The sequence below is a fragment of the Kryptolebias marmoratus genome, linkage group LG13, assembly GCF_001649575.2.
Source record: "Kryptolebias marmoratus isolate JLee-2015 linkage group LG13, ASM164957v2, whole genome shotgun sequence".
NCBI classification, from domain to species: Eukaryota; Metazoa; Chordata; class Actinopteri; order Cyprinodontiformes; family Rivulidae; genus Kryptolebias; species Kryptolebias marmoratus.
The window spans coordinates 10,912,407-10,936,405 of NC_051442.1; the positions used below are offsets into that span (position 1 = coordinate 10,912,407).

Below are 23,999 nucleotides of genomic sequence, written 5' to 3' on the forward strand. Positions count from 1 at the left end.
CCTATTGTTGAAGTAATTCATTGTTATAAATCAATCAGTCAGTCAATATTAGGCAACCTAAAGTGCTTCACCGAGGCAAGAAATGGAAGAAAAAGACATACAATGAAAGTGAGCAAAGAAGTAAAGAATCAAAAGTTAATGTCTATTAAAATCAGTTAAATAAACATAAAAAGCAACGAAAGAAAGAATTAAGTAAAAGCTAAAATAAAATTTTAAGATTAGTCTTAAATCAGAGGTAGTGACAGACTCATATACCCTGACTGGGTGAAATCAATTTCTTGCTATTCATAACCACAATAAAAAGGTTGGTTTTAGCAGTTTTCCTGTCCAATGTGTTACAAATCTGCCCATGAAATGACTGTGCCAGAATGATGCTATTAATACAAGGAGCTAAACATGTTGATCCAATCATAAGATTATTTGAATAACTTGAGCAACAAGTTGCTGAAAAGAAACACAGAAAGTGCAGTTTTGCAAACCTATCTTAGATTACAAGTCAAAAAACCTAAAGGGTTCTAAAAAAACAATAAAAAAGGCTAGTCAATTTTCAAAACAATAGGAATTAGAAGCTCTAAACAAAGTGTGAGTAAATTAATGTTTTTATTTTAATTTGTTTAAATTAAAGTTATGAACCATTGTTTTTTCTCTTCTGTACATGAGTATGATCTTCATTTTTGTCCTTAAATATAAAAATACCAATATTAGTCAACAATTTATTATCAATATTTTTGTTCTATAATGTCACAGTGCTTTTTTGTGTGCATTTAAGTTAACACATTCAAATCTAATAACCCCCATACAATCCAATTCAGTCACTTGGACTCAAATTAGCTTACATTAACACAAGAGCGGTGTGTTTAAACGGTCTAATTAATATCACAAATTAAATGTGGTTTCCTTTTGTTTCCATGGAAGTAAGAGCGTAACATCTGATTGGTTGAGACGGACGATGACGCAGCCCAAATGTGCGCGCTCCTGTCCTCTTCTCTCTTTCATCACTTCCGGGCGGATCAGCTGTGTTGACGGAGTCCAGCCGCTGTTGGCTCGAAAACATGGCGACGGCTGCAGCAGCTGGAGACGATTTGAAGAAAGAGCTTACTTGTGCTATTTGTCTGGAGTTCTTCAAAGACCCAGTCATACTGAAGTGCGGGCACAATTTCTGTCGGTTTTGCATCTGTATGCATTGGGATGAAAATGGCGGAGACTACGGGTATCAGTGTCCTCAATGCCGGACGGTAAGTTGGCACACAGTATCTGCATTTTTTGTCTTCCTACCATGTTGTTTTTTTTTTTAAACCTAATAAGTCTGCCAAAGTTATCGTTATCAAGTCTGGCCTCAACAGCCTTAACGAAAATTGTTGCCTGTGATTTACTTAAATGGTATTACTTAAAAGTATTAACCGTCTAATCAAAATATTTCGTTTTCAGTTGGCCAGATAACGTTTAACCACGCAGCGTCGTGTGTGGATACAGTTGCCATGATACCTGCTTGACTGGCTTTAGTAACGTTTAAAAAATGCATTTAATTTTAATAATTTAACAACAGCATAACATGCAACTAAGAAAAACAATAGTAGGAACAACCAAAGTATTAAAAAATAGGAAGAAAAAAAAATCAAAAAGTGTATATTAAATAGTAAAAGAATGGATAATTAGGTTCAACCAACAACGAATATATTTGAATTCATTACATACTGATTAAAATAACACTTGGATGTTAATTTTGGAGCATTGCATGTTTTAACAGCCTTCATGAGACGTTTTTAAAGGAACAGGAAGAGGGTTTATTTTTTACCCCCTTACATGCTGTCATGGGGAAAAACAAAACAGGAGTTCACCCTTTACCCTTCACCTGTTTACTTTAATAACCCCATCCTGGTTGAGTTCTTTTCTGCAGCATCAAACAAAAATACAATCGAAATTCAAAGAATGAAATTGATTGACAACTACAAAAGGATCAAAATTGTGCCCAAATTCCCTAATTGTACAAATATGATTTAAAACCTGCATAAAACAGAGGCAGCGTTAATTGCGTTTAAGGTTAACAGATTTGACAGCGTGGTGGCTCGTGGCAGCAAATATGTCCTGTAGCGGTTGCCCCGACAGCAACCATGCACTGTTCCGTGGTTAGGTCGCGGGGCCAACAGGACCAGGAGACAAACCCAGACCTCCCTCTCCCCAGAGATACTCTCCAGCTCCTCCTGGGGGATCCCAAGGCGACTCCTTTCAGTGTGGCGGAGCTCTACTCTGAGCTTCCCCCAGATGGCGGAGCTCCTGACCTTATCGCCATGGCTGAGCCCAGCCACCCGACGAAAAAGTCCGGCATATTAGCATAAACGTCTCATAACAACCGTCAGGCACAGTGTTGGAGGGGTGAGGATTTGGGCTTGCTTTGCAGCCGCAGAGCCAAGGCATCTTGGGGTCATTAAGTCGACCACAAACTCCTCTGTTTATCAAAATATTCTGGAGTCGTATGCGAGGCCATCTGTCTAATAACTACAGCTTGGCCCAAACTGGGTCATGTAACAAACAATGATAGTAAACACACCAGCAAATCTACAGCAGAATGTCTGAAAACAGAAATGATTCAAATGGTCTGGTACTTAACTCGACTGAAATGATGTGGTGGCACCGTAGGAGAGCTGCACAGAAATGAATGTCTGCAAAACTGAAGCAGTTTTGTAAAGAAGAGTGATCTGAAATTCCTCCACCGCCATGTGAGAAACTGGTAGTCATATAGAAATCAACTGCTATGGAAAATAAGTATTGATAACCTTTTATTTGCAGTGGCCTAGGAAGATATCGTGTCATTTGAACTCACAGATAGGGTATTTTCACGTGGAGAGAGGTTTCTAGTCCGTCGCTCCTTGTTCTGTTTGCTGTGAGGTTCGCCACTGTTTTGACTTTGTTACTGATTAGCTCTTCCACTGGGAGCGTAAAGCTCCCCAGATGTCTTCTGCCTTCTGTTAATCACTCAGATGGTTACAAAATGCCCGCTTAAGGTTTCTTTGTAAGAGGGAAAAACAAAAGGACACAAAAATGCAAGTTGGTTTATCCAGTCTCACTTTATTTTCTCCCGCAGAAGCATATTTCACTCTTTCCATGACAATTACTTCAAGTTATTGCTGCTAAAAGTATCTCTATAGCTACTGAATCATGAGGTGAAAAGAATGACACAGAGGAATCTGTTGCATGTTTTTGTACACTTAAGGTTAGATATGAATCATTTTTATTGTCTTAGAATTGAATGAGGGTGAACTTCTTTTTTTGTGACCCAGTATTAAAAAAATAAATAATAAAAGAACTGAATTAAAATATGTTTTCAAACTCTTGTCTTTTTCTATTAAACCAAAATGTTTCTAAAAACTTTCTTAGTGTTGTTCATTATTTTAGTTTGTTCACAAGACCAGAAAACTTGGATGGTTTCTTGTTGGGTTTTACAAAAATTGCAAGTGACGCCATGATCTGAAAACAATTCTGAATTATTTTAAATGTTTTTGTTAATATTAACAATAAGAAAAGCCGATGCAGTGTTGGCAGGATTGTGTCAGTCAGAACAAATTGTGTTTTACATGTAAATTATAGCGCTCATTCGGTACGTGTCAGAAAAAATAGTTTTGTTTACACCAGAGTCCTGTGCAGAATCTGCACACCAGGGTTTTTTTTTTTTTTTCTTCAGTTGTGTTCTTTGTTCTCTCAGGTGTTCAACAAGAGGACTTTCACTAAAAACTACCTGGTTCAGAATCTTGTGGACAAGCTGGACGATCTGGAGTGCCTGGCGCCATGTCCTCCACCGTCCAAGCCCGTCAAAATGGATGGGAAGTGTGAGCAACACGGTGAAGACCTGAAACTCTACTGCCAAACTGACAAGAGACTCATCTGTGTGGTCTGCAGGGAATCCAGAGCTCATAGGTCGGTTGTGGTCTATTCATTAATGTTGTCAAACAATAGAGTTCTCATATTAATATGCACAAAAGAGATGTTTTATATAAGGTGAAAAGAGGAGGGAATAACAAAAAGGATTGTCTTTAATTATTTGTCACAAAGATTAGGTACAGTAATATAAACATAAATATTTGAGTGGGTTTCTGTTATGTTGTGCGTGAGGACCTACATGCATATCTGACTGTTAGATTCATATGTTTTTGTGTGGATGTTAGTTTTGAATTAAATCTGTGATTGCGGTAGGAATCCATTGAACAGAGCGAGGCAGTAAAAAAGGGATAGTAATCTGACATTGTTTGGTAAATGTTGAACTGATTAAAAAGACAAAATGTGGGTGGTACTTTTTGTTTGTCATGAAAATCTGATTTTGTAAGAACAATCAAGGACAAGAAGCTGTTTTTGTGCTTTGACTGTTTGCTAATTCAGGCCAATAAAGTACTGGTTACAGAGCATCTTATAGGCCAGTGGTGTCCAATCCTGGTCCTTGGGGGGGCCACTGTCCTGCATGTTTGACGTTCCTCTGCTTTGACACACCTAATTTGAATGAATGGGTCATTAATGGGCTTCTACAGAACTTGAAGACCTGCTGAAGGAGGAAGTCTACCATTGATTTAGGTCTGTTGGAGCGGGAAAACAACAAAAACATGCAGGGCTGTGTCCCAGGATTAGTTTCCAAACACTCCGGACAAGGAATGTCGACAACAGGGTGAGCAGTGGCAGATGTGAAGACACTGTAAGGCGGAGTTGAGTCTGGGAGCTAGGAATGCAAAAAAACACATTTGATAAAGGCAGACTTTGTGCCTTCTTCAAGGCTGAGAACCAGACTGCTAAAAGGTACATTCACTACTGGACTAAACATCAAGGATACATTTCAGTTCAGTAGGTTTGGAAAACATGTTGAATCTGCATACCATGCTTTAACAAAACATCTGTATTTACTGGGGAGCTCCACGGGGTACTGAGGCTTTTTTTGTGAGTGATGTGGCAGGGGAATAGCTGTGTAACTGCTTGGTGGTTGTTTCACTGTGGTTTCAGACACCATGAAGTGGCACCAGTGCCTGAGGTCGTGAATGACATGAAGGTAAGACTAAATATTTGAGCTTTCAATGATGGAAATATGGTAATTGTGTTTCAGAAATCAGATTGTGACATTTGCAGCTGCTAAAATGCAGAGCGTCTAAAATGTTTTCAATGCTTAGCATGCCGTGCTGAGTGTATTCCGATCATTTGTTACAGATGGAGTTGAAAGTGAGACTGAGGGAGCTCAACTGGGATAAGTCGCAGTGTGTCAAAGTTAGAACAGCAGACGAGCGTACTAAAAATGAAATGAGGGTATGATACTTCAATCCCATCTTCGGTTCAAGCTGTGTTTCAAGATTAAAAAACAAAAATGCCATATTTCTGAATGTTTTATTTATTTTTGAGCAAATCTCATCATACCCACTTCATTTAGTGCTTCATTCTAAAACTGCTCACCATGTTTTTACAGTTCCTAAATTATCAGTTCATGTTGTCATTTACTTTTAATAATTCACCAACAGCAGACAATTTAAATGTGAGTTTTCATTTTGGATATGTTGTACAAGACAGATTTGGCAGATCTAGTTGTGATTATGCAAATAATGAATTTGGCATTTGAAAATGGCAATGATAATATTTTTGCCCTGCTTTATTTCTGTAATTAGAACATTATCACACTCTCTTACAAATCTGTGTGACACCTCCCACACTCTGTATAGTTCTGTTGTGCCAATCAAGTTGCAAACTCCACGTCCAAACGTCTTTGTCTTCTAGCTGAAGAAGCAAAGACTGAAGGAGAAGATCGAAGCAGACGTCGGCGCCTTGGTCCAGTTCTTGCTAGATGAGAGAGACTCCCTGCTGGAGAGCTTGGACGCAGAGGAAGTGGCCACCATGGCCGTCTTAGACGACAACCTGAAAACCGTTGAGATGGAAGAGGCAGCTGTTGACAAAGCTATATCTGATATTCACAGCTGTATCAGTGGGAAAACTAGCTTTGAGGTCAGTTTGACACATTTCTGAGAAAAGGGGTGATTTAACTTTTTTAAATCACATTGCCACAACTATAGATTTTATATCTGTTAGCATATAAAAAATGCACTGAACTTTTCACCAAATTGGTGAACTAAAACACTGATAGTTGCTTTTGTTTCACACTTGTTTTGTTTTTTTTCTCCAACAGAGCCTTGCTGAAACATTCAATGAGTAAGTAGCCCAAACTTGTAAGGTTTTTGTCAGCTTTTGTCTTTTCTTATATATATATAAAATTAATATTGTGTATTTCTCTTCAGAGCAATACACTGCAAGCCTTTCACCACCATTGAGCCAGTTGGTTGTCCAACTGAATTTACAGACTTCTCAGGGCCTTTCCAGCTCATCATGTGGAAGAAGATGATGCATGTGCTGCACACTAGTGAGTTCTTACCGAAGGTGTTGCTGTTTGAATTAAAAAGACTGACTTTAGTTCGGTAACTGAATGAAGCAGACTGTCTGCTTTGCATTAATGTGACTGACAGCATCGATGATTCTAAATCCCTCATTGTCTCTTTCCATGCAGTGCCTCAGAATCTCACCTTGGACCCAGACACCGCTCACCTAAACCTGTTTATCTCAGACTTTGATACCAAAGTGGAGGAGGGCCGCATTCGCAACCAGGAGCCGGACCTGCCGGGCCGCTTCAATCGGTTCTGCGGCGTCCTCGCCACAGCCCAGTACGCCAGCGGTCAGCACTACTGGGAGGTGGACGTGAGGGACAAAGGCGTGTGGTACCTGGGCGTGACCACGGAATGCAGCAATAGAAAGGGCTTCGTCAGTCTCTCCCCCTCCTCAGGATACTGGAGCCTGTGCCTGCAGGACAGGCTGTACGCCAACGTGGAAGACGGGCGCATTCCCGTCGCCGACTACTGGAACTCCCCTCGCGTCGGCGTGTACTTGGACTACGACAATGGGCGCCTTAGTTTCTACGACGCAGTGACCATGAGGAGACTGTACATGTTTGACACCTGCTTTGAGGAGCCCGTCTACCCTTTTTTCAGCCCAGGGAAGAATGATCCAGGCAGCAGGATGCAAATCTGCCACTATTATTAACAGTGGTGAAACGAGTGGTTCCACAGATTGTTGAAGAGTCAACTCATACTTTCAGGTTTGACTGCTGGAAGGGCGATTTCTCATTGGCTACGCTAGAGCAATGGGGTCATGTTGAGTTTTGAGAGTCTCGTATTGTGTGCTTTTGAGCTGTTACTCATTAGTCTTATGGCTAAAAAAATCTATATGTTCACATAAAATGGATATAATCTGGTGTGTTGTCATCTTGGAATGATTTTTCTATTTTATTATTAATTTAGACACACACTGTAGGCTCATACCCCTGATTTACTGCAACGGAGGGGTCAGAGAGGTGCTTTGCTCGCTGTATCACTGTGTCTGCAGGGTTGCAGATGCCTCACATGCTCTCATTGATTGGAGCATATATAGTTCATATCCCACGGGCAACCATTTTACCAAAAACTGTACAACCACTTGTGTTATACGTTTGGGGTTTTTTTTTTTGCCAGGCAAAGGAGTAATTGCTAGAAATTAAAGAACCCTTGACATATCACATTGATAGCTGTTGGTCAATTTGACCTGCTCAACCAGGGATTTCAGAGCTTGTTCAGACTTCCACATGTAAATGATGGGATGTGGTTGTATGTAGACACAAATGGTTTTATCAAGTCCTTTTTTTTTTTTTTTTTAAAAAAAAGGAAAAACATCTTATTTTTCTTTTTAATTATTTACATATAAACCATTTTGAACCATTGCCAGTCCTTGCCTCGTTTCCAGCAACATTTCGCAGCACATTTTTGTGTTGCTGAAAGTATGAAGCCATGTTGTTCTGAAGATTGCTTAAAGAGAGGTGGAACATTTTATCCAGCTGTGAGGCTGGAAAAAGAAAAAAATATTCTGCGACATGACGACAAAGAGAGAAGGATTAGAGCGTGTCGATGAGCTGTAGGTTGTAGTGTCGTCTAAAGAGCAGAGTCAAGTCTTAAGTTGTTGAATGTGCATTGAAGTTGGCAAAATTGCACGAGCTGTTTAAAATCTAATCAGAAATGTTATTTGCCATAAATGCTTTGTTGTGTTTTTCTGTAAGGGCTACAAGAATTAGGGAAACAGTTTGGTTGCTCTGCTCAGTAACTAGCAGAGTTTAATCAAAAGTTTAGTCAGTGTATTAGATTGTGATTTTTAGAGTAAAAAAAAATGTGATATTTTTTGCCATATATCCCACCCCTACTTTAAACATTCCATCAGCATCTGTTTATGAAGAGCAGGATCCTGGTGGACTTCACCCACAGGACACAGAATTCATCTTTTAGCTTTCTTTATATTAAGTTAGTTACTTGCTTGTCCTGACTTATATTTTTTATTCTTTTGTCAGCCTATTAATTTCATTTTAAATTTAGCACAATGATTTTTGTGTTGTACACACTTTGTGTTTTATATTTTTTCCTTTTTATAGATGTATTATTTTTCCCCATTTGAGACGATTACATTTACAAGCTTTTATTTTGCGATTTGTAGCTTGTTATGTATCGAAAGTGTTTGCCATCACACTAGATTGTAAATAATTTCTTTTTTTGTCATTTATATATCTTTTTAAAGGTATCTAGAGAATGGCCTCTAGTATGCTTGCTTTTGTCTTAATTTTCAGACATCGGAGGTTACAAGTCGGGCCTGGAGGAGCTTTGTGTTTTACCTGATTATTGCTTTGCTTAAGATGTTGTACCTCATTGATTATAAAAGCCCGGTTTTATCAAATAATTTCACTCATTTATTCGGCTTAGCATTACTTTCCATTATGTCTTTACAATGTGATTTATTTTTTTAATTTTATTTTGGTTCTTTAACTTGATTTGTGTTTTTTCAGATTTTTCAATAAGAATAAAGAAGAAGAAAGTAATGTTTCAGCATCACTTTAACAACAAAACAACATACTGGCAGGAAACCAGTTGAATTCCTGTGATGTAAATTGACTTTTTAATCATTTTAGCAATAATTTCTGGTAAACCGTAAAATCTTTGTGAAGCCTAAACAGATTAAACATGTTTTCAGTATTTTTCCTCTGGTTGATTCTCCTAATCCGTCTCTGTTCATCACGACTAACCTCATCTGCTTCAACATCCAGTTTTTCTTGTACCATATCAGACAGGTTTGGTGTTGCTGATTCACTTTTCTTATCCAGAACATTTAAGGAGGAGGTGAGAAAACATTTTTTTTTCCATCGCCGCCTCCAGCTTTGGTTATGACTCAGAAATGACTTAAGATGAGAGCATAATAAAAAGCAATATAAATAAAGAAACCTCATACATGTGAACCAGATTGTCCTTAATTCTGACTAGTTTGTCAAAATTTTAATTTAGAGGAAAGTGACTCATCAGGATACAGATAAATGGTGTTCAAACACACCATCACTGGGTACCTGATTCTGTGCACTATAGAGGTTAATCTGGTATCCATGGTAACACCTGGAAGCTGATCAATTGATTTGTGATTGCTGCTCCTGCTGTGATCTTATCCAAGAAATGTCAAATGTCAGTCTAATATGAGTCATTTAAATAATTTTAAAAAACAACAGATTTATTTTTTTTGCCCCCAGTGATGATTCAAATGTGATTATTTTGTGATCGCTAAAAGTCTGTGTAAATGAAAACTGGTTTACATAACCACAAGAGAGAATGTCTTTTGTTTGTCCCCCCCCCCACACACACACACACAACTTAATTAAAATTATTTAAAATGCAAAATGTCTTAAGGCCTAAACCATCTTCAATCAACTTTTAGGCCTTTATTTAAATTTCTTTAGGTTATTCTTCACTCCACTCGTTAATCTGGTCAGAATAAAATTCCACTTCTCCAGAGATCTATCTACAACAGGTAAGATATCAATTGTTCATTACCTTTCCACATAATCCCATTTCACATACCCCCAACTATTGCTTGAAATCTGTTTAATCAATCAATCAATTTGAACAAGCACTTGATTGCGCCCTTCGTGACATCAATTTAGCAGATATAGCGTTTTATTTAAATGTGCTTAATTTATTTCACGTAGACATGTTAGACACATTTAAAGGTTTAGACAAAGAAAATAAAATTATTGTAACAGGTTTACAGGTGGCGTTCAGGGAAATGAGAAACATAATGTGAAAAACAGAAGAAAAATAATTACAAAACGGGCCGAAAAATGAGTTGTGTGGTAGCTGGTGTTGCATTTCTAGAGGGGTCACACCCAAAAAACAAAACAAAACAAAACAAAAAAACACTGAACTACTGGGCAAATGAATACAAATACTGTAAAAATACATGATAAAGGTGCTTGTCGGCTACAATAAAAGTATGATTGTAATGTACAATCCATTTTTTTGATTATGTCAACCTATGAGCTATACATAGAGGCATATATTACTCTTGCAAATGATATATAACTCTTATTATATTTGTATTTTGTGCAATGTTCAACCACAACGTACAACAATACATTTTGGTGGGAGGAAAAGTCACCGTATAAACCGAACGTAAGCTCTGTGGGGAATGGTTGAGGAGAGAAAACAGCTTCCAGTGCTACAAGTTACAACAACATTTGGCAAAAAAAACAAACTTTTTAATGCAACAATTAGAAAAATAGTTTGTAGAACAAATTATATTAAAAAAAAATCAAAAATAAATTAAATCCTCTGAAAAAGATTTAACAAACGCAAGAAAAAAACAAACAATTGTTTACAACTTTGTTCCTCTTTTGTTTCAGTCATTCCCCTGGCTACTACTTGGCATGATCTTAATTTGGATTTAATGCTGGAATAAGTAGGCTAAACAGGACACAAAATCCATATATACACCTAAATATGCACATGTACAATTACAATGATTTGTTGGTATGAAAAGACAAAAGTGCAAGAAGTCTGGGGGCGGTTAGACTTTTTCTGTTTTTCCAGTAAAGGGTAATTTATGTCTTAGTGGAGCTGGTTGAGATGTTGTGCTTCTTTTTTTTTTTTTTAACGTAATAGTTTGCATAAATGTGTGAGTAAAACAGAAATGTAACCATAATTAAAGTGATATGGTGCAGAATGGGAAGGACATCTTTGATTACGCTCTCCTGTCTGCAGTGTCGATAAGGAGATGTTTTGGAGAACGGGAACGTGCAGCTGTGCTCAAGGAAAGGCCTGAACCCTGCCCTGTTAAACACACAGCATCATGCTGAAGGATAAAAACATAACTTGGTCACTGGGAGAGTTAGAAATCTGCTTCCGACCCCCATATTTGTAGTGCATTACCAACTTTATAAAAGTTCAAATATTTTTGAAGTGAGTGTTGGTGGAAAGGTTAAAATAACTGAGCTCTTACCTGTTGCTGTTGGATCCTTTAAACAACCTCACTTTGGTGAAAAAAGATGACTTGATGAGCTAAAGGCTAGTCTGGGTTGAGCCAATAACAAACCTAGATTGCTACTATCCTCAGTTTATGCAAACTTTATTCTATAGCTTTTACACAGCTGTTAATTTTATCATCAGATGTTTTTTTTTTGTCAAATATATCCCTGCCTGAAGGGCCTTAAAGTGCACCAGAAGTGCTGCAGCTAGCTGCTGCTGTTTGCACTTTCAAATTACCAGAGTTCTACGAAACTGAGGTCGTTCAAAGAGCCATCTGCAACAGGTAAGATAATAATTGCTCCTAACCCTTCCACAGAACCCCACATCAAAACAAATCTGAACTTTCACTTTAAGAACAGCAAACATTCTGGTTTTTTGGTTAGCATTTAAGAAAATAAAAGCAAAATGCTTTGAGCCAGATGTTAACTTCCATTTAATCTTGTCAGGGGTTTTGGTAAACAGCAGTAGTCCGATATAAGGAGAGATTAAAGGTGCACACACCAAGAGATGGGGCGAAATATCAACTAACAGGACGATTTATTCCTGAGAAATAAACTGCATCCTATTTATTATTACTATTTCTTATTGATTATTTTCTTGAGCTTGTGTTCAGTGCAAAAAATGTCTGATTTTGAACATTGCTTGCTTTTTTTTCATGTTTGTCACTGTTTTTGTCTTAAATTTCTGACATTAGAACCACTAAAAGACGTAGAAACTGAACAAAGAGTAAATTAGTCCGTGGAAATGGGGTCTCTTCAAAGTGTGCAGGCACATTGCAGCTCAGAGTTTACAAGCGGTGCGTAACAATTTGTTCAAGCAGGAGCTGGTGGTGTCCTCCCTCGGCCTACTGCAGATATCTGTAAACTTTGAAGCAGTGATTGCCGGAGTCTGCAACGGCCACATGTCCGTCTGAGGTCAGAGCGAGACCCTGAGGGCCGTAGAGCGGGTCTGCCGAGGTGTTGATGTAGGATAGGAAGGACCCCGTGCTGTCGAACACCTGATGCGGGAACAAAACGGTTCTCGGGTCACAGTGTTCACAGAAAAGCTACATTTAAAACGGCGAAGCTCAGATTCTAAAAGCAACCTGAAGGTACCTGTATTCTGCTGTTGCCCCAGTCGGCTACGATGATGTTTCCGTTCGCATCCACAGCCACACCCGTGGGAGCGTTGAACTGACCGTTGCCTTCGCCGTGAGAGCCGAACTTGAACAAGAACTCCCCATCCGCACTGTACACCTGTGACAGAAAGTCAGCAGATTACGTCCTGATGAATCATCCTTTTCTTAAGAATTGCAGCTATGCCTCACCTTCACAGAGTGATTGTGAAAATCCGTCACTATAATTTCATTCTTGTTGTTCACAGCAACAAAGTGCGGACCTGGGAGGAAGAGGAGGAAGAGGACCAAGCGGGTTATTGAGGGGAAAGTCAGAGGAATGCCCGAATCACGTCACTGTTAGTAGGCAGTTAAACATCTTTGATCAGGTTGTTGTTCTCATTTGAGTGAAGCGGTTTCTTGACGTTTTTTTTTCCATTCATCATTCAGAATTTCAAAACGTTTCTGAAAAATTACATCATGGAGAACCTGAAGGTTTTGAGATGTCAATGATTCTTCTTTTTACACTGTTAGTGCATGCTTTGTCTGATCACACAAAATCTCAGATAATTAGTTTTAATAGATATTATATTTGGGAAATTTATTGGCTTGGGTTACCCATCATTTATCTCTACAGCTCTTAGCACTCATTTTAAAGCAAAAACAGAAAATAACACTTTTTTTTATTACTCGACACAAAAACCACAAAACACGAGACAAAAAGATTCCTTATTTTATCTATTTCATTGTTTTTGTATTTCTATTCATTATGATATGAGCACAGCTTGATCCGTTAATTTGTCAACAATTGACTCCCTTGGAAGCCAGACACGTGATCGGGGATCTGGGTTAGACAGAGGGCACTGTGGGATTAAGGTTGCAGCAAGGCCACACTTAGTACTTACTGAAAACTGAGCCAGATTTATTAAAGTTTGGGCCAAGTTTTTCTGAATCAGAAAACAGAAGGAAGAACAGAATGAAACAACAAGTAGGTCATTACAGATAAAGATAAGTAAGTGAAAAAGAAAACACTCAAGGGTGGTCAGGATGAGTGTATGGGGAGGGGGGACAAGCCATCACTTAATGTTATGCACTATATTTACACAAGGTTTGGATTTTTCAGTATAAAGTAAAACGCAACATAATTCACTATTCAACAACCTCTTTTTAATTTCAGGACATAAGATAGCCTCTGGTCCTTACTAGGTTTTAAAAATAGGTAAATAAAACCACAGAGAAACCACCACACAGGACATATTGGCTCACACTATTATTTACCAAAGACAAACTATGTCAAAAGAGCAATGAGCAAAAAAAATCCTACCATATAATTTCATTTTATGTACTCCCTTTAAAACTTTGCCGAAATTAAACAGGGGGGTTATAATGAACACTATTTCCTTAATCAGTCCTAAATGAAGGAAGCACTGCAAAACATGTTGCTTTTACTTTTAACTTCAGATAAGCTACATTGGAACTAGATGGGTTTGTCATATATATATATATATATTCTTTTTTAATTGTGCTTTAGTATGCCTATGAGTGGTCGGATGGTTATTTTTTTTTAAATCTGAATATTGAGCTAAAAGGTGTGGCAGTATTTGAGACTCATTCCCAACACATATTCTGAAACAAACTGTGCAAGGCCTTTGTTTTTTTAATTTTGTCATTAACCGTTGGAGTCAATGCTTGTCATTATGTTAGCAAAATATCTCATGAAGCCCTGCATGGATTTTATTGCAACTCTTAGGAAGTAAACGCTGGGTGTACATCTACAACTACCAACTGATTTCTGTCTAAAACCTGGGCATGCAGAGCAGCCAGTGATGTGAAATAACCTTAAAATAATGCTAGTTTCATTGTGTATGATTGAGAGTAAAAAGCATTAAATAAATAGGGTTCAAATTTAGAAGCACCGTATGTGAGAATGAGCAACACTGTATAATACTTTGTAGATCCAAGATGAGGTTAAAATGGTACAGACTGACTTTTTATTCACACTTCTGCATCTTACAAAATGTCTGTATGTTTCCTGTTGTTAAACGCTGAGGCCTCCTCACCTGCAAACTGTCTGTCAGACGTCCCTCTGCCTCCAAACTTTGTCACAAGCTTTCCATTGGACTGAAAGATGAAGACGCAGCAGGCTTTGTTATCAACCGTGATAATGTGTCCGTTTTTATCTACAGCCACACCCTTGGGTCCCATGAGGCGGCCCGCGCCGATCTTATTCTGTAAGACAAAACACACGTGAGACTCTGATTAAGTGTACTTCTGTGTGTGTTATGTACAGCGTTTCTTTTATTTATCTTTAATCTGAAAAAGCAGCAGGCTCTATGTAAGATAGAAGCAGTAATATGACCTGTTTGTTGCATATTTAAACCTTAAAAAGACAAATAGTGTTGCAAAGTTTATATGTGTGAGATCTTACCTTAAACTTGCCATCGGAGGAGAAGATGCTGACCCATCTGTTGTCATAATCAGCCACCACAATGTCCCCATTCATGTCCACAGTGACCCCTGTTGGTCTCTGCAGCTGCCCTGGAGAACGACCTCTGACCCCAAAGCGCATTTTAAACTGGCCATCATTGGAGAATACCTGTAATCAGTTCCATCACAGAGCCTGTTTGGAGTGGACGACAGCAATCGGTGTGCCTATGGAGGCGAACGTGGCTGCAGTTGCGAGCGCTTCCCACTGTGTGGCAGTCTCACCTGGATGCACTGGTTGTTGCTGTCAGCCACCACCACCCTGCCGTTGCTGGAGGCCGAGATTCCTTGCAGATTTGTGAACTCGCCTTTTTCTCTGCCCCGGGAACCTGACAGAAAACAATTATGCACTCAGTAAATGTGGCATTTAATAGTCTCACTGTGTGTAATTTATCATCCTTGACAAGTGTTGTTGGTCTAATTCTGTGCTCCGGTTACTTTAGATGGCATAAAATCAGTTTCTGGATTTCTTCCCTATAACTGTCAGGCAGTTGGAGAGTTTGATTTAGTTCTCCACAATTAAAACTTTAAACTCTTGCTAGAGGTAGGCAATACATTAGTGACAACGTTACAGCCTCTTATACTGTATTGTGCAAGTTATATTACATTTTTATGGCAATGAGTAGCCCGAATGCAAATTTGGATGTTAGTTTTTGGGTTAGCTCTTTTGAAAGAGCAGTGTAGATTATAAAGGATGTGTTTGTTTCTGAATTTCACCACATCTATCAGGTCTCGGCAAGTTGGCTTTCACTTTTGTGGTTTCCTGGCATGAACTAAAATCTTCCTGGGGTGGAGTGTGCCAGTTTAAAAACTTGTTTTATGGTTAAAAAAAAAAAACAAGTCTGTGGTTCATATTTAACCAGATCAAACATCTTTGTGGAAGACATTTCATGTTTTATGTGTTGTAACCCAATGTGTTCATCTGTCTTACCAACTCTGTAGATGAGCTCATCCTCAATGGGGTTCTCCTTTTTCTTGGTGGTGCTGTACATGCTGGAGGGCCGTCGCACTGCTTTCTGGCGAATGTGGCCCCCTGTCCCGCTGGGGGACTTGACCCTCCTTTTCACGTCGTCCGGAGACTGTGGCACGTCTGACGGCTTGACCGCTCGCAGGCGGAACGGGCTGCCGCGTATCGGCTGTCCATACAGCAGCAGGCTGAAGGAATACTCTCCCTCAGAGCGTAGCGTGTAGCCCACCTCGTATGTCCCGTTCTTGTTGTCTGTTATTTCTGTCTCTGCACCCCGGCTGCCATCGGCGGACGTAATCTCTGCTTTTAAAACCGCGTTTCCCGTCCGTACCAACTCCCCGTCCTGCAAAAAGTGATCAGTACATCTCCTACAGAACTACCACTAATTTGCATAAACAAGAATTTCAGCGAAGCGTTAAAGTGAGATGTCAAACAGGTCAAACAAACGTGCAAAGCTTAAAGATCATACTTTGTCTTTTGTTGTCACAGTAATGGTGTGGTGCTGCCCAGTGGCTGCGTGTCGCAGGCCTTCTCCTGTTGCCACAGAGGTGTGGGCCACAGCCGATGTGGTGAGGAGGACTCCCAGGTTCTGGATGGAGCGCCGCAGACCTTCAGTCTCCACCTGGAGCAGACAGGCACAACTTTACCTTGTTGCTGGAGGCATTATTTTTACTTTACAGTGTTTCATGTAAGGTTTGGGGCAAATACAGACAAAATAAGTGAAGTTTCCTTCAATCAAACATTAACTTTTGACTACATCAAAGTTAGTTCTATTAAGCACATAGTCACAACCAGCACAATGTCTCTCATCCATTCAATGGTCAAAAGAATGTCAATAAAATTAAAAGTCTAGCATTCCTTGACAGAATGCATTTCACCTGCCACCTCTCATACCACAGATTTAAACTAAGATCATCTTATGTTGAGAAACGATGAAGGTATAGCCGTTTTGGTCAAACCTTTATTGTGGCGATGTCTCAGTCAGGCCACGACAGTGAGGCCAGTTTAATACCTGACAATCCAGGTGAGCGTTCTGATGTGGTTTTTCTGGGAAGTCGTGTCTGGCCAGAGCCGTTACCCGGTCACTCATCTGCTTCTGAACAAGCAGCACCTGCACTTGCAGATCACATACATACTGTTTTTTTTTTTTACTTTAAAAATACATTAAGTTGTTGAAAATAATATTATGTCACATTTGGTCACTGATTCCTATAAAGACTGAGCCTGGTTTATCACCCTGCTGGTAGCCACCAAGTGATAACATAGCAGCCCACCTCGGTTGCAGTCCCATGGCTCAGTGCCTGCTCCGTGAAGCTGCAGCTGCTCTGAATGTGTTCCTTCCCCTGTAACAGAGACGAAAGCTGGGCCTGCAGGACCTGTGCTCATGTGAGCGGAAGAACAGGACAAAATAGAACAAAAAAGAAAGAAAGTGTATTAGAAACAAACAGTGAAAAACCTCTGTGGAAGGCTTTTATGTATAAAGCTTTAAAAGGCATAAAAGGATCTTTTGGAGGATTCACATACTTATGTGTGAAAGCATATCTAACCTTCTGCTTAGCGCTGCAGATGTTCTCGAGGTCTGTGACGAGGGCCGTCTTACGTTGATGCAGCACCCTCTCCAGCTCTTCAAACGTGCTGGTGATCTCTGCCACCGCCTCGTTCTTTCTTTCATTTAGCTGCCGAGAGATCTCACTCACCAACTCGATGGCTGCTGTTAGCTGAGGCAGCCTGCAAGACAAGCCAGTGTAAGGTTCCCCTGTAAAAGTTGTATAACTTCAGGCAACTCAATATAAGACTAAAATGAAAAGTCTATCATAGAATACGAGCTGCCAGATTTGATTTGATGTTTGACACGTTTGGCAAGTTATACAGTATATAATCGGTAATCGGGATCAGATGCTTAAGCATCCAGCTCAAACTGTGGAAGACATTTCTTGTAAGGCCCATCAAGATACAATAGGGCCCACCTGCTGTGAATGGCATCCAGCTGCGTCTTCAGTGCGGCTTTGTGCTGCTCCACGACGTCCCGCAGAGGAACCGTTACATGCTCCTGGTGCTCACCCTCTGTACAGTCCAAACACATGGCTGTCTCACAGGACTCACAGTAGAACTCCATCACCTGCAGAGGGAGACAAACTGAATCACCGTCTCCTGCTGAGCATTGCAGATAAGAAAGGAATTTTAAAATACTTTTTTTTACTCTATTTGTAGCATTACATTATAGAGGTTAGGAGATTTTGATGATGTCTAAATTCAGATACTGCAGAAGAAAGCCTTTCTCACCTTTCCCTCATGGTTCGGGCAGCAGAGGGGCTTCCCTGCTGCTGCAGCACTGACCGACTCCAACACACTGCAGGCCTCTGGCCGGGAGCACTCAGGCTCACGCTGGAGGACCTGGAACAAAACAAGACCATCTTCATTATGTTCATTTTATATAAGCATGTTCACAAAAAAAACCTCTTTTTTATATTTATTGTTTTATGACTCTACATTTCTTTCTATTAAGACTTTTAGAACAGATTGTTACTTCCTTATTGACTTCTTTTTCTCAAAATCCTTCTCTTTTGTCCAAAGGTTATCATTGATTGTTGCCACTGTGTACTCAACTGAAAACTGAGGCTCTTAAAGTCCAAAAAGTCCAAGAAAAGTGTCCAGCATGACCTCAGTCTGCAAGAATGTCCCCCTCCCACCCAGAAAAAGTTGTTCCCATAAGAAGCCGCAGGAAAAGATCACGGACATGCACACATTTACATAATTTTTACTCTTCTTTGCTTTGTTGTTTACCTCATTGATCTTTTATCTTTTTTTTTTGTAGAAGTATGTACACCTGAAATGTGACAAAAGCCTTGTTTCTATTAAAATAACAGGGTTTAGAGTCAGACCTCCATGAGATTAGTGATGAAGAAGTTGTTCTGCAGAGCACACACTCCTTTCTCTGGCAGGATGGACGTCTGCCGGCACACTGGACACGAGAGTGTCAGAGACTCTGGAGGAATGTAGTTCTGGAGACAGCTAAAGGGAGAAAGCAGACTGTTAAATAGCAAGCTTCAACATGAACTTTATCAGAGAAATCATTGGGCATCAGTCCCTATAAAATTAAAGGTTGTATTCAACAGGGAGAAAGAAGGAGAACGGGATGCAGGCATGTTTTAACCAGGCCCTGGTTAGCAGTGGCTGTCTTCGAGAATAACAGCCAACTTTACAAACAGCTTGATGTAGCAAATCATCCATCAACCCCATCCTCTGACTTGTTATCACCTCGCCAACAGAAGGTGATTATGTTTTTGCTCATGTCTGTGTGTGTGTGTGTGTGTGTGTGTGTTCCCAAACTATCCCATAAACCGCTGGACAACCTTTAATGAAACCTGGACAAAGTAATCACTGGATGTACCTCTACAACTGATTAACTTTTGGAGTTAGCTCAATTCAAGATGTCTAACCCTAACCTTAAAAACACAAAAATGGCTATAACTCAGCCAATCTGACAAATATTGAGCTAAAATTTTGGGAGGTTCTAGTTGAAAGAATGCAGCAACCTTTCAAGTAGAATAGCTCCAGCAGGCGTTTGCTCCACTCTTTGCCCTTAGAATCTAAACAAGATTATTCACTTCACTGAAACAGAAGTATGGGAACAACATAGGACTCTTCACCTCTGTGAGGTTTTAAGATAAGCTGCTATTAATTCAAAAAGAGTCTTAAATTTGAACTAAGGAGGCTGACACAGAAAAAAAAGATTTACAAGACCCACAGCCAAAACCTCTAGCTGTTCTCTCCATATCCAAAAAGGTGTAGAAGTGAACCACTTTAAAAACACAATCCTAGTTTTCTTCTGAATAACATACATCTACTTCATTTTCCATTTTAATATCAACACTAAATGTGTGAAATCTCTTTTTAAAAAAAAAAGCTAAATTTAGCAGAAAATGTGAGCGTTAGAGGTGAAATGTTACTTACCGTTCACAGAAGGTGTGCAGACAGGGCAGGACCTTGGGGTTGTGGTAGTGATCCAGACAGATGCTACAAACCAGGAACTGCTTGTCTATCTGACGCACCACAGGGCTGGCGCTCCCTGCCTCACGCTTGGCCATGCCAGTGGACATCTAAAGCCGCACGCAACGACGGCAGTCAACCTGCGAAGAGATAAAAATCAAAATGAAACATGCCTGCATCTCAGCTCAGCTTCTCGAGCCACCGTTAAAGCTGCAACTCGCTTGGCAAACGCCTTTCCTGTGGTACCAGGAACCAGAGAGAAACAAAGCTGTGTAATTCCTTGATCAGCAGAAAAACGTGTTCTTTGTTACGCTCTTATTTCTAGGTTAAACCCAGAAATAACTCAATCTGAGAGTGAGCTAAAAGAGGCGTGCAGGAGTTCTATGTATGATCATTTGTCAGGCTTTTTTTATTTGCATCTTTAGAAAAAGAGATGCTCATGCTTACATACTGGTTGTGGCGGTAATACTGTGAGGTAGAAAGGTTTCGTTTAAGACGGAGCTGGAGAAAAAAGTAGTAGGAAACTGAAACCTAAACTGCCTTGAGGATAATAATTAGTAAGGCTTTAGATTGCCTTGCATGTTACTTCAAGTTGCAGACACATTGAGTAAAACAGCTTTTCTCAATTGCAGTAAACACAGCCAGCAGCTGAAATGTAATCCAGGCACTGGAGCATGTTCAGAATGGCCCACATTAAAGGACAGCAACACAGCGAACAAACCCTGGGAGAGCTGTTCCAAGTAATCTTCGTATCTTAAAGAGACCAAAAGGCACCTAACATGCTCACAACGGCGAGCATTCCAACTGCATTACCACCATTATGTTTTGTGGGAAAAGGACAGAAGACAGAATGTGACATTGTTTCCTTGCCTTTGAGCTTGTCATTCGCAACGAGTTACATAACATGATTTTTGTGCTTTGGAGAAATACGCCGTCATCACTTACTATTTATACAAACTGGGAGTTTACAGTCATAAACTATGTGTAGAATAAAACTGAAAAATTTGATTTTTATTTTATTTACAGCTTGTAAAAAGAGCTGAAATTTGGAAAATGTATGTTTTTACTGATTTAAATGAGAGAAATGTGGAAAATATCCTAGACTGTTACTTCCCATTTTAGCAGGAATAACTCATTTCAGAGTGTTTTTTGTCTAAAAGTTTTTGATGTGGCAGTTGTGTGATGAGTTTTTCCAAACTTTTTTCGACTATATATATATTTAAAGACTCTCCTGCATTGCCACATTTCATTTCAACTGGATTTAAAACTGTTCTTTCATGCTGTCCCTCCCTAACGTCCACCACTTTTACTTGAGACATTTTTAAGTGGATTTACGAGTGTACAAAAAGTGATAAAATTCTGTTGGAAGAACATTTGCTTTCAAAGTCAAGTCTATGGATTCTGCTTAACCCCCAAGGGACCAAAGCAGCCCCAAACCATAATACACCCAACATCACCAACAGGCCAAACAAATCTTTTTAATCCAAAGCGTCTGATCTTTTCCTGTCTGTGACCAGCTGAATGTTATAAAGTTGTGTGCAGATACTGAATCAAAATGACTGAGGAATTTAAAAAGATCATTTTTGTCATTGCTTTGAGTGCCAATCCTGGACAAATATGCAGTTGTTTCATATATTTGCCACTATTTGACAATTTTTCCTGACAGTAAACTTGGCTATTTTAAATCATTTAAAATCTTTGGTAACCCTATTGCAAACTTCAACACATTTGCTGCCATTTTTATAATCTTACAAGAACTCCACCTCCAGTATCTAAGCCTAATGACATCGTAGACTTAAACTGCAAAAATGACACCTGAGCCAGGATATCAGAGTTTAGATAGGTGCAACAAGTTTGATATTCCTTGTTTTCCAATAAAATTCCGCTTACTGGCAATCTGTAAGCTCTTTTACTAATTTTACAAATTTGGATCAATGTAAGTAGATGCTTCCTTTTTATGTGACACACGTGGTCCTAAATTAAATAACTAATAAAAATGACAATAAAGATAGAATTTTATTCATAGTTTGCTGAGTAATATTTAAGAATATTCACAGTTTGAAATACAAGAAGTGTTTCTTGTTTTCAAATATGCCAGTAGTTGGTACTGTGCATATGTCTTTAGCATAAAATCCTGGAAGAGTGTTACACTGTTTGATTTGAAAGTTTAATGTTTGAAATACTTGCACTGATTTATAGCTAAATTTAGGCCTGTTTGACATAAAGACATACAGAAAATCAAGGAAAATGCAAAAGGAGACAGCAGTAAACCTCTGTGAGAAGGTCATCGGATTAGAGGAATAGCAAGCCTTACGAAATCTCATCTCATCCATTATAATAAATAAATAAAAAATACAACTGCAGTGCCGGACGTTCTGCCTGGCAACACAAACCGGTCGGACCTACACGTGGCCTACATCTGTGAAAACCCAACCGATTGTATGTAAAACAAATAAAATGACAGAAAGGATTTTTTGCGAAACATCTGCTCTGTAATTAAAATCAGAAGATGCCATTTAAAGAAACTCCTCCAGTAATAATAAAACAGCAGTAGAGCCCAAACACGCTGTGACCAGCTTCGACGGTCACAGTTTCTATTTCTGTGACGCTGAGTGGCTCCAGTAAGGCAGATCAGCCACATTTTCTCAGTAGGTCAACATATGTATTATTCACGAGTCAGACACAGACGTGCGCTCAGTCGCTCCCACAAAGCAAAAAGCAGTTTGTCTCTGAAACGAACGTGTTTTAGCAAATAAAGATTTGTTAACAAATAAAGATCTCTGAGATTGAAAACTTTAGAAATGCAGGGACAAACACATTCATACACATAGACACTAACAATCCCCCCACCCCCCTCACCCCNCGCTGGCCTCTCTTCCTGTCTGCACATCTGTCCATGCTGGATCTAATGCAGCTTTCAATCCCCTAAATCCCATCTCTACTCATGTCCTATTGTTGTTACCCACATGCACACACACACACACACGATCACACACATACAATCAGGGTGATTAGGAACTGAGAAATATCTTTCCAGTCTTTGCAGACACGATCCAATGACACAAAGTTGTTAAAGTGGGGGTGTAAAGGTCTTGTCCTAAGCTGCCAACCATGAGAACAACATGCCACATTTACACTCCGCTTGGGGACCTTCAGGGCATCTGACTGAAAATATTTCTCGTAAGCATCTTATGTTTTGTTATAATCTATGCTCATGTGCACTGTTGTGTTTGTTGCTTTAAGCTAGCATTAAGGAGGATCTCAATGTTGCATTAAAATTCTTATAAAAGAAGACTGGATGTCTTTCAATATTAGAGGCCATGTGTTTTTTTATGTCTTGCTGTCTGTACAGGTATTCACCTACGCTGACATCATCTGTAATGATGGCTGGCTAAGTTTAGACATGTGGTGGGAAGGCAAAGAGGTAATGACAGCGGAACTAAAATAAGACCGTTGGTCTCAGGGCTGCTGGAGAGTGAGGTAGCTGGGGTTTGTTTGGACTGTTAATGATTTTGTTTATAACAACTTGACAGTAGTTAGGATGCATCTAAATGAGTTTATTATTTAGGAAAGACACATGCCTGTCCTGTAAAGACACATGATGGGCTGCTTATAATTTCCCAGCTGAAAAACTTCACAAAAAACAAACTTCATTGATCTGAAAAATATGAAACTTGAACTACAAGACAATGCCTCCCAAAGCAAAGTGTGAACACCACAGACATTTCATTAACACTATCCCTACATTGTAAATACTGGAACGACAAGGATAATTTTTCTGTAACGAGGTGGAGACAGAATAAAATTAAAGGCCAAGCCTTACTTCATGACAGAGTTTTAAACTAAGATTATCTTATGATAAGACATGAAAGAGTTGTAGCCATTTTCACATCTCAGTAAGACAATAAAAAATCACTCCATCCATCCATCCATTCTCTTCCGCTTATCCGGGGTCAGGTCGCGGGGGCAGCAGCCTAAGCAGGGAGACCCAGACTTCCCTCTCCCCAGCCACTTGGGCCAGCTCTTCCGGGGGAATCCCAAGGCGTTCCCAGGCCAGCCGAGAAACATAGTCCCTCCAGCGTGTCCTGGGTCTTCC

The 23,999-nt window shown here is 39.6% G+C and overlaps 2 protein-coding genes across 8 annotated transcripts in view; one reads left to right on the forward strand and one right to left on the reverse strand.

Annotated features, from left to right (window-relative positions):
- Window positions 1–1,004: 1,004 nt before the first annotated feature.
- trim47 (tripartite motif containing 47) lies at window positions 1,005–10,262 on the forward strand. The gene is made up of 8 exons (XM_017418137.3): window positions 1,005–1,235; window positions 3,701–3,912; window positions 4,981–5,026; window positions 5,182–5,277; window positions 5,740–5,964; window positions 6,146–6,168; window positions 6,255–6,376; window positions 6,521–10,262. The coding sequence occupies exons 1-8, from the start codon at window positions 1,053–1,055 to the stop codon at window positions 7,048–7,050; spliced, it is 1,437 nt and encodes a 478-aa protein (XP_017273626.1). The 5' UTR covers window positions 1,005–1,052; the 3' UTR covers window positions 7,051–10,262.
- Window positions 10,263–10,907: 645 nt separating this feature from the next.
- Window positions 10,908–23,999, reverse strand: part of trim3b (tripartite motif containing 3b) — a 40,610-nt gene continuing 27,518 nt past the window's right edge. For 6 of the 7 annotated variants that reach the window (XM_017418135.3, XM_017418134.3, XM_017418132.3 and 3 more), the window contains 16 exons: window positions 19,868–20,043; window positions 18,796–18,925; window positions 18,197–18,307; window positions 17,881–18,032; window positions 17,461–17,641; window positions 17,188–17,289; window positions 16,926–17,024; window positions 16,383–16,535; window positions 15,878–16,256; window positions 15,172–15,275; window positions 14,891–15,058; window positions 14,523–14,691; window positions 13,368–13,409; window positions 12,676–12,746; window positions 12,464–12,604; window positions 10,908–12,366 (listed from right to left, as the gene is read on the reverse strand). In XM_017418135.3, coding sequence (XP_017273624.1) covers window positions 12,214–12,366; window positions 12,464–12,604; window positions 12,676–12,746; window positions 13,368–13,409; window positions 14,523–14,691; window positions 14,891–15,058; window positions 15,172–15,275; window positions 15,878–16,256; window positions 16,383–16,535; window positions 16,926–17,024; window positions 17,188–17,289; window positions 17,461–17,641; window positions 17,881–18,032; window positions 18,197–18,307; window positions 18,796–18,925; window positions 19,868–20,013 — 2,301 coding nt within the window. In that variant the 5' untranslated portion in view covers window positions 20,014–20,043 and the 3' untranslated portion in view covers window positions 10,908–12,213. The remainder of the gene's footprint in view (window positions 12,367–12,463; window positions 12,605–12,675; window positions 12,747–13,367; window positions 13,410–14,522; window positions 14,692–14,890; window positions 15,059–15,171; window positions 15,276–15,877; window positions 16,257–16,382; window positions 16,536–16,925; window positions 17,025–17,187; window positions 17,290–17,460; window positions 17,642–17,880; window positions 18,033–18,196; window positions 18,308–18,795; window positions 18,926–19,867; window positions 20,044–23,999) is intronic. The other variant, XM_017418136.3, reaches the window with a different exon arrangement.